The sequence below is a fragment of the Charadrius vociferus genome, unplaced genomic scaffold (genome assembly GCF_000708025.1).
Source record: "Charadrius vociferus isolate BGI_N301 unplaced genomic scaffold, ASM70802v2 scaffold139, whole genome shotgun sequence".
Classification (NCBI taxonomy): Eukaryota; Metazoa; Chordata; class Aves; order Charadriiformes; family Charadriidae; genus Charadrius; species Charadrius vociferus.
This window is the reverse complement of record NW_009650169.1, coordinates 366,990-377,497: the sequence shown is the minus strand read 5'-3', so window position 1 is coordinate 377,497 and position 10,508 is coordinate 366,990. Positions and strand designations below refer to the sequence as shown.

Sequence of the window (10,508 nt, the reverse complement as noted above, 5' to 3'; positions counted from 1 at the left end):
TATATGCAGTGTGGGAAGGAACACCACCTGAGGGAGTCTGTATCATGTTATCTGATCTCCCTTTCCCAGGGGAATTGTTAATTGTCAATGCTAAATATTCAAGCTGTTTTAAGGGAGCTCTGCTTTGGGTGGTTTGTTTAGCTGCAAATCTGTACGATACGCTGCTGTTGAGAATGCTCACTGGTAGTCACAGCTTACTGCTATTGAGCTTTCATGTTGAGACTTGAGGTTAATAAATATCATTCATAAGTAAAAGCATAAAGGAAGATTGTTTTAATAGCAAAGGACTGGTCTTGGGAGTGAAGAAATCAATATTCGGTACATCTAGAAGCACCATTTAAACTTATTTTTAAATAGAACTATAACCTTGAAAATAAGCTGTTGCCTTACCTGTCTCTTTGCTCACTGAAACTTTCCTTCTTTATGTAATAAACAGAAATACTGAGTTTTCTTCATCTTGCTGGAAGAGTTTGTGGATATGCAGCACAGGTCGCTCTGCCACTGCAGGCTATGCTGCCTTTGGAACACAAGCTAACACCCTTGCGCTCTTCAGGGTTGCGCTGTGTGAATCTACTTGCTGACCTGAAACTGCTTTTAAGGATCCTTGCTGAGTAGTATTACGTTGCATTGTGCCCAGTGGTGGTGGTAATAAAATTTGCCCCTGTATTTGAAAGGAAAATGATGGAGCCCTCCTGCAGTAACAAGTAATACCTTTTGAGCTGTTACGTTTTAAGTAGTCACCAGCAATCGGTCTGATTGCATAACTTATCGTGGGCTTCATTCAGTACCTAAGAGCAGGGAAGGTGACTTTTCTGTCTGTATTAAGACACGTGAGGTAACAGTTGCTTTCCCTTTTGTAGCTCCCTTCTGAAGGCTTATTCTTCAGTTTCATGCTATAGGTGTGCTCTTAGCGCATTGCAAGGGGGAGCTTGGAATGGCTATCAATCTCTCCAGAAACTGAGACAGTGTGTAGAGTGCTGCAGAAGAAGCTTCGGTGTACAACTGTCGGGCAGCTTAGAGGCTCCACTGCTTAGGAACTTAAGCATCAATAAAAATCAACACATACGATCGATATTTTGCGTATGAATATATGGTTCTTTGATACTTAGGTTGCTATTTAGAAACCTGGAATAAAAATATATTCTACTAATTTGGGAAAGTGTCATTCCTGAAGCTGTCTTATGGTATCTCAGTTAATGTATAAGCAAGCAGTTAATCCTCTGGTATTTTAAACACTCAGTGGGTGTTTTGTTGAATATAAGCAGAATGAAGTAAGTTAGATACAAACTTAGTCTGACTTCTTAGGAAAGAGGGGGTTTTGTTGCTTCATTGGTAAAATTGGTAGGATTGACCGTCAAAATTTATCTATTTGCCACTTGCTTTCGTGTTTATCAGTGTCCCGTATGTTTTGATGACCTTTCCAAAAGAGCACCTGCCTGTCCTACCTTGAAGGTTTTTACTATTGATAATATCATCTCCAACTCAAATGAAATAGTGCCTTGCTTAAAAACTGTAGGAAAGAGAAACCACTTCATAGGTCTGGGCAATGACCAGCATCTGCCAAAATCTGGATCTTGAAGCAAGTTCCAAGTCTTCAGAATTCCTGTTTGGATTGATTATAGGCTGCACTCACTGCAAATCTACGTGTGTTTATTTTGACATCTTGCTGTAGAGGAGTAGTTAGTGCACTGTCTGAATCTGAACTGTGTTTCATTGTCTGTACCCCAGAGAGGATTGCTTTTTCTGAACTTCTAAATATGCTTTGCTTTTTTAGCTGCTTCTTTGCAACATCTGCATTTCTCTTGCATTTTTGCCTCCTATAGCTAAACCTCAGTTAGAGGTTAAAGCTTATTTTTGTGCATGGCGATGTCTCAGTAGCATCAGTTTAAAAAAAAAACAAAAACAAACCAAAGTTAAAGCTGTCATCACATGTTTCACATACTAACTTTGTGAAGTCATTACAGAAAATCTACTGCTGTAACGGGGATAATCAGAATTCTTCTGCAGGATCCGAAATCCAACGTGAGAAATTCAAACTGATAAGTCGTGTGCCCTTAGTTAGGGGCTGGTACACTTGGATGTTTTTGGTTTTGACCTTGAGCTTGGCCTCCTCCAGATGTAACCCCTTGTCTTTTGTCAGGGAGCATCATGGCCCCTGTTTGTGTAAATTCTTGTTCCCAGAAAAGAGCATCTCTTGGATAATTAATTCCTGGAACTGGATGGAGTGCGCATACTCTGTGTTCAAGAAGCTCTTGGATATATGGTTTAACTTTTAAGTTGTCCTGTGTGGAGTCAAGAGTTGGCCTGGATCCTCATAGATCCCTTCTAGCTCAGGAGAGTGGTTCTGTGATGCTGATTCTCATTTTGCACCAGCTCTTCCAAGCTTCTGAATAGGTTCCTTGCAGGCATGTGCAATACAATCACTCTTGAGATAAAGCATAAAATAATACTGTTTAAAAACAACCTGTGAACAGTTTCTCACCGTTTTGCATTAATGTTATTGGGACTTACAGCTTTTGGTGCATTTGGAATATTTTCCTGTAGCTCATGGCTTCTTTGTAATACCTGTTTTCTTCTTCTGTTGTGGTTCATCTTATTTTATTGATGGCTGCCTGGTCCCACAGTGAAGCTGTTTTTCTTTTCAGGTTCTGCTGGCTTGCCTTTTCCATCCATCTCTTGATCCCAGAACTGCTTTTGTGGCTCCATAAATCTATTCCCTTTTATCAATACCTTAGTTTTGACTGCAGGGAAGTGTAAGAGCGGAGTGGAGCTGAAGAGGGCAACTCCTCCCTCTTTCCCCTCTCTCCCTGCAGAATCAACCTTTCCAAATACTGTATCTGTATCAGAACCTTGGTTTATCCAGAGTATGGTTAATGTTAACCCTTTTTTCTTTCCTAGCCATATGCATGTTTTCTAAAGGCTTTGAACAAATGGACTTTATGTATGCAGTGATTCTGACGCATAACTCGGCACAACTGGAAGTTGCATAAGCAGAAATGTGGCGATTTGTACAAATTTGAACTGATTGCCAAAGTGGTCTTTGTATCAGTGTAGCTGAAAAGTTGAAAACAGGCATCAAAAAACTGTGTCAGACAACCTTTGAGCATAGGTAACTCTTCACCTTACCTGCTGAAGTTGGAATAAATTCCTGCAAGATTTTCTGTTCCTGAGGTTCTGTGTGCGCTGATTTGCTTTACCAACATACAGTGTTTACTCTTGCGTTCTGCTTTTTCTGCTAGCTAGCTACATGTTCTACCTATTTCTTTTTTTTAAACACCTAAAACAGTGCAGGAATTTTTAAAAGTATTGCTTTGTACTGCTCATCTCAGTTCTTCAACAAAACTCATATAAAAATGCATCAGATTTAAGTACGAACCAGATCCCTTTTAGTTTGTTTTTTGGCTTCCCTAGCAGACCTTCCATTCTCAGCAGTCAAAGGAAGCAGCTGGGAATTTTTGTAATATTAATGCTGATAGAAGAAGCTATTACTGGAATAGGAGAAAGTTCTTGTGATCTGTCCAGATCGCTGTTGCTAAGCTGTAAGCAGGAAACAGGCGCTGTCTTGTGCTTCGCAATGCTGCTCCTTAGCAAGCTGCCCAGTGCACAGTTCTCCATCATGCTGGCACTTGGGTCAATGACTGTAGTGTCAGCAAAGCAGATGAAGAAATGAGATTTGCCTTGAGACATGGGCACTGGGTGTTTACTTTAAAAAGAAAAACAAACAAACAAAAAACTAACCCAGGAAAAAACAAAAACAAAAAAACCCCCAAACCAAAAAGCCCCAAACCCCCACTAGCAACAACATTACAAATGCAACACACGTGCACGCCATTGTGATGAGAGTTGTAATACTGTTTCATGATAAATCCAGTTGACTTGATGTGAAATTGCCAAACTCCATCCTTTTATTAATTCCTGTCTTCAGGTGTAATGATTAAAGCTAATACATATTAATTGCAAAGTGGAGGATTTAATTTCAGTTCCTGAAGTCTGATTGTTTTCTATTTGCTTTTAGTTCAGGAACTTGTATCTAACGCTGTGAGTAAATGTTAAATACAACCTGTCTTTGTCTAGTTTAGAAAAAGGACACTTTTTTAACAAAGCAGTCTTTATCCCTTTTTCATTTGGTAGCCCTTAATATTGGTTTGATATTCTTACTGAGTTATAGTCTTAACGAATTGATAAAAGCACATATAGGTAGCTTTTGATTACAGAAGAGAAGAATACTTTCATGCAAAATTGTGAGGGGTTGTTCATGTCTTACAAAACTCTTAGCTGTTTTGAGAATGAATGTGACTCGTTACCTATCTTTTCTCAGAAATATGAATTTTATCCCCAATATTGAATAACTGTTTAAAAAGGAGACTGAAAATCATACTGGAAGTGGGATACATGTGGGATTGGTAGCATTTACCATGCTTTATGTGGTGGAACCACTATCATCTCGCCAGACTGGTACTTTTTCTGATGGCAAGTTCTACCAAGTCTTAACAGCAAATGGAGATTTTTCTGCGTAGGATCCCTGTCTCGTTTTCTGCAGGGGATTGCAAGTGTGCAAGTGAAAACCAGGAAGATTAAGGAAGATCTTGTAGTTACAGAATTTGAGTGCTTACCCAAAAGATGTGATTTGAAGGATTTGGTAAAGTGATTGAAATAAAGTCTTTGCAAATGGTGTCTCCAATCTCAGGTCAAGCACCCAGATGACTTAGAGGTGTTGAATGCTCAGCTGAGTAGCTGGGGGCTGTGAACAGATGAGCTGTATAGTGCTACATATCCTGGAAAATCAGGCTCTGGCTGAGCTCTTGACAATCCTGTGTGTGTTAGCTGTTACTTTGGGGGGGGGGCTGCTGCTTCTTTCTGTCCATTACTCGGGGGTCCTGGCATCATTGGTTAAATACTGCGTCATTTGTTGTTTTGGGGAGAAGTGCTATCTATAGACGGCAGGCTAGATAAGCACTGATGAGCGTGCTGATCTGCGTGGAGTAGTACAAAACACGGGACAGCTGCTTCTCCAGTATTTTTGTGTGTACTGAAAGGGAAGTGGAGGAAAATAGTATATAATGATCTGTTTAGTGGAAGTTGCTGTGGCAGTTGAAAGGGGAAGATAAAGTTTCTTTGAACTCTGGGTGGCCGGCCAGTACTTTCTGACAGTTTGGCTGTTTAGCTTAAATGATGGCACTGACCACAAGTATGTTTTTGTCTTTGTGGTGTAGAAGAAAACTGCTTTAAAATTAGAACAGCAAACTTCATAGCTGGCTGAGAACAGGACGTTAAATAAAGTAGTATGCAAAGATAAATATGCAGATGGTACATGAGGTCAAATGAAGGAAGAGCAGGGGTTTTCCTCTGAGTAGTCTTTATTTCTAGGAGTGGCTTTTTATTTCAATTCAAAAATATTCCCCCCCCTTTAGATTTAATGAGAATCCAGAGGTCAAATGGGGGGGGGACCCCATGTGATTGTTTACCTGCTGCTTTCTTACTAAATTTTGTGTTTAACTTGCTGAGGAGTAAAAGAAAGTCAGACTGGTCAAACCAGAAGAGACCATGGGTCAGCCTAGCGATGGCTGACTGGTGTCTGGTGGTGGCCGGAAATAAAATGGAAAGAAGAGCAAGTACAAGGTGTACTTCTCAAGTGTACCTTCCTGAAGGCTGTTGCTCTGCGATTTCTGGACCTCTGAGGTGGTGTCTACAGCTGAGCTTACCAGCCATTACAGATCTTTTATTTCATTAAGGTTTTTCTGGTCTTCCAATAACCATTTCTACTCCTGGCAATTGAAAGCGTCTTTGACGATGAGTTCTTTATCTTGACTTAAATGTAGTCCTACTAACTTTCTTATTCGTTCTGAATTATTTTCTAGTCTGACTTCCGGATTTAGAATGGTTTGTTAAATTTTGTGTAGCTTGTACATTGATATCCCCTGTGGCTAGTAAACAGTTTGATAAGTACTACTTTAGAGGAACACACTGTTTCCATGTTGCTCCTTGTACCATGCACCTTCCATTCTGACAGCTGTGGAAGAAAGAGGGATTGATCTATTTTCTCTCTCATTGAAAACTGGAGATGAGTCACAGAATAACCTTTGCTACAACAGAGGGAGGTAGACTTACTATTCCTGGTCTTACATATATGGGAAACCTCTCCTGTTTTGATTTCTCTTCAGTTTCTTTGTCCTTCCTAGGAATAGCTACACTTTCACTTTCTGCTGCCATTCATTTCCTTTTCTACTTGGAAGAAAAAAAAGAAATCAAAACCAAAATTCGTGTTCTCTTCTGTCTGCAGAGATCTGAATACCAGCAGTGCAGCTGGCCAGTTTTGTCAGCCTCTCTCCCAAGCAACAGCCAAGTGAAATGGACAGAAACGAATTGTATGCTTTAAAATTCAGCTCTGCCTATTATGTATTTGGAAGGTATAAGAGCGCAAGTATAAAAGCTTGAAACTTAACTTAAAAATAACTGACATTATCATGTAGCGATTTACTCTGTACCCTTAAGCTCACCTTACTAGCAGAAAAAAAGTTTCTCTGCCTGCCTTTGCCAAGCTGAGGGCTCAGATTCTAATTATTATAGTCAACTATTTCAAGGAGACTTCAATGAGGAGCAAAAACTGCTGGCTAATTTAGACGCTCTGTGAAATGATATGTAAAATTCCTAAGTCGCAAGTGGAAATTTTACATTCTTACCAGCTTGTTTGCTGATGAACCCCCAAACCCCTGCTAGCTGTAGGTGTGCATGTATTATAGGTAGATGAGGTTTTGTGCTTTTTTGGGTGTAGATAACCTCTATTTTGAGGCTACTAACTTGCATATTCTTTGTCTGAAAGTAGTTTTGCATCTTTATGAGATCAATAACTTGATAGGAGGAAGGCTAAGAAAATCTGTCATTTTTTTTTTCTCTTTCCAGATATGAGAAATGAGTGTTGGACGCAGAAGATTAAAGCTGTTGGGAATTTTGATGATGGTAAACATTTTTATTTACGTGATTGTGGAAGTCTCGAAAAGTGGCAGCCAAGAGAAGAATGCAAAGGGCCGTGTTATTATACCACGCACCAAATTCTGGAGAAAATACACTCCTCACAAAGCTTATTGGAACAAACAGCAACAGAAGCTTGAACTGCTGTACAACCCTATTCTGACCTTGCTTTCCAATATGACCGTGGAAGAGAACTTGGTTTTGAACTCAAGTGTTCTCAGTTCCTGTGACCCTGACCCATGGGTACCTTCAGAGGTTAGTGACTTTGCAAACTTGCCAGACAGATTCAAAGACTTTCTACTTTATTTGAGGTGTAGAAATTATTCGTTGTTAATGGATCAGCCAAACAAATGCAAACATAAACCTTTTCTGCTGCTGGCTATTAAGTCACTTACACCCCATTTTGATAGAAGGCAAGCAATTAGGGAATCCTGGGGCAAGGAAATAGAATCAGGGGATGTGACAGTCAAACGGGTCTTCTTACTTGGACAGACCTCACCGGAGGATAATTTTCCTGATCTTTCACACATGATAAAATTTGAGAGTGAAACCTACCAAGACATTCTCCTCTGGAACTACAGAGACACTTTCTTCAATTTAACTCTGAAAGAGGTGCTGTTTCTTAAGTGGGTCAGCAGCAGCTGCGCAGATGTCCAGTTTATTTTTAAGGGTGATGATGATGTTTTTGTGAATACCCATCAGATCCTGGATTACTTGAAGAGCTTATCAAAGGACAAAGCCAAAGACTTATTTGTAGGCGATGTGATCAAAGATGCTGGACCTCATAGAGAAAAAAATTTGAAGTACTACATCCCAGAAAGTGTTTATGAAGGTTCGTATCCTCCATATGCAGGAGGTGGTGGGTTTCTGTACTCTGGTGATCTGGCATTAAGACTGAATAATGCGTCTGACCAGGTACTCCTTTACCCCATTGATGATGTTTATACTGGAATGTGCCTTCAGAAGCTTGGGCTTGCTCCGGAAAAACATAAAGGCTTCAAAACATTTGATATCGAAGAGAAATACAGAAATAACATATGCTCCTACACAAACTTAATGTTAGTACATAGTAGAAAACCTCAAGAAATGATTAAGATTTGGACACGCTTGCAAGATCCACACTTAAATTGTTAAAGTAATGTGCATAGGTGTCTTAAGTCCAAATAACTTTCCAAGGTTGGGTCTGACTTTCTTGGTGGACCATTGAAGCTCTGTTTAATAGTTTAATTTTCTCTGGAAACTTTTTCCTGTGCTTTTGAAAATGAGAATAATACTAAAATTTGAGGGAATGGCTTGAAGACTTGGTCCTGACTTTTCCACTGTCCTGGTGGTCATTATGTTTCAATATTTGTCTTAAAATTAATTTTAAAAAGGACTTCAAGGATGTGACTAGCTGTCAGTGACTGGTTTAGCTGTATTGGAAACAGGGATTGCCTACTACAATGCATCTTTCATTAATTGTGATGGTGGAAGATACTTTTTCCTTGACTAGTGTTTGTGTGTGGGTGTGTGGAAACCACTGTAAATTGAAAATTCACAAATTGGAGGAATGTAGTTTAAGTATGAAACACTCTTAAGACTTTAACTATTGGTTGGTTGTTTTTTTTTTTTTTAAAACTTATAGTTTTCAGTCTTTTTGCACCCCGGAACAGTATTTTTTTCCTTATGATCTTTTGTGCAAAGCGTGCCTGTGCCTGAAGGATTTACCCATTTATTAGATGATGCTTTTTTGGGTTAAAAAAAACCAAAAACAAAAACATAATACAGTTTAAAATGCCCCATAAAAGAGCTGAATATATAAGGAAAAGGAAGAACAGGTTTTGGTTGGGGCTGGGCAGTAGGTACAGTCAGCTCTGATCCCTGCCCCAAGCTTACCTGAGATAGAGCTGACTTGTTGCTCTTGTTATTTATGTGAAAAGCTACTCTGGTCAATCCTTGTTTTCTGTTTTGGCACTAAGTGTGATCAGGTAGCTTGTTTTGATGCAAATAACTGAAATTGCACATTGCTTACGAGAGCATGGTTTGGATCTCCTATAAAGCGGTAGCAAATCTAGAATTGTGCAGATCCGAAGAGTTTCGAATTTTGAAACAAACTTTGAAGTTGCATGATGTCTCATGTAGTTAAACATGTTCTCAAAACTCAGATTTTCTTCTGTATTTCCACATCTTGCTTATAAGAGTTATTCTAAATAGTGGTTGCTTCCTTTGTATATGTAGAAGTGCCTGTCTATTTATTGTTCAGATTGAAGACCAAAACATTTTCTTAAATATATTTTGTGTAACATTTTATTTGTATAGTGTTGTCACTCAGATATTTAAATAGAGCATGATATTTTAAATCTGTGAGATGTGTAACATGTTAAATAAAGCTAATTGTTATTTTTGAATTTGAAAAATAAAATGTGATTTAAGTATTTCTTGTAATGCTTCGTTTGAGACACAATGTTGACTTACAGAGCAGTTGCACTCTACCGTGTGGCATTCAGTGACAACACGTTTCAGAATTTCAGAAGCAAAAGGCTTTACTTGGTGATTTCCTTAACACTTATGTAGCAGACTATCAAGAAAATGTCGCAATTGCGCCCGGATTTGTTAGGTGCTGTAATAGATGGACAACTCTGGCAAAAGCAAGGGAACACTAAGTGCCTGAGGAAAAATAGTACGTACAGAAATAATTGCCTGTACAATAACACTGCTTATACAGTTGAAAGGAGCCAAGGAATGGATTGAATGGCTGGCACTTTAGTTTTTGTTTGAAATAACTTGGCAGCTACAACTCTTCTGGCTTCTTCACCTGCTTTCTTGTTCCTTCATTTACCTTGACGAACAGATGTGGTGCTTTTTTTTTGTTTAGGGGGAGGTGAGGTGGTCTGGTCTTCCACCTTTGTGTTCTGTAGATGTTCACGTTGACCCCGGGATGGATAGATTAAAGACAGCCTGCTCTGGTACTGCGCCGTGAGGTTTGGCCCCAGTGCCTTGTCACGCCTTGTGACAAATGACACCTTTTGGGAAGAGCTGTAGGTTTTACTGTACGTGTGTTACTTCCTACTCCGTTCTTCCTAGCCATGCTAAGCACCCTGGTTCTTTCTAAATATTAGTGGGATTTTTGTCAAGAGCTTGAGCCAAGTGAAAGAAAAGAAGTTATGATGGGGAACGCAAGTAGAGATGCGATGGTAAGAGTCTGTGTGGACTAAGGAGAGAGGAAAAGGAGGGTCCTGTGGGTGAGCAGAGACATGGGGTAGAGATACAGAGAAGTCGCTGAGCGTTAAATGTAGTGATGAGTTCCAGGGAAGGATCAAACACAGAGTGGATTGCAGAAACAAAGCGACAGGACAGGAAAAGAGCCCAAGAATTAAATCTTATGAGTAGGATGGGGTGGAGTGCACATGTGATATTAACCTGTTAGTGAAATGGGTGGGATTGGTGGAGTGCCAGCATTAATTATTTACTTGATACCCTTCCTGTAACCATGAGATTAAAACCAGGCCTCTTGGATGGGGCACAACTGAGAGTAAGGCAAAGCAGACTGAGTGGTACTT

At 39.6% G+C, this 10,508-nt stretch overlaps 1 protein-coding gene across 1 annotated transcript; it reads left to right on the top strand.

Moving 5' to 3' along the window:
• Positions 1 to 6,820: 6,820 nt before the first annotated feature.
• Positions 6,821 to 9,052, top strand: B3GNT2 (UDP-GlcNAc:betaGal beta-1,3-N-acetylglucosaminyltransferase 2). The gene is made up of 2 exons (XM_009892467.1): positions 6,821 to 8,104; positions 8,984 to 9,052. The coding sequence occupies exon 1, from the start codon at positions 6,910 to 6,912 to the stop codon at positions 8,101 to 8,103; it is 1,194 nt and encodes a 397-aa protein (XP_009890769.1). The 5' UTR covers positions 6,821 to 6,909; the 3' UTR covers position 8,104; positions 8,984 to 9,052.
• The last annotated feature ends 1,456 nt before the right edge of the window (positions 9,053 to 10,508 follow it).

Bases quoted from the DNA above. Each gene is read 5' to 3' on its own strand.
- B3GNT2 (XM_009892467.1), top strand. From the start codon at position 6,910: ATGAGTGTTGGACGCAGAAGATTAAAGCTGTTGGGAATTTTGATGATG.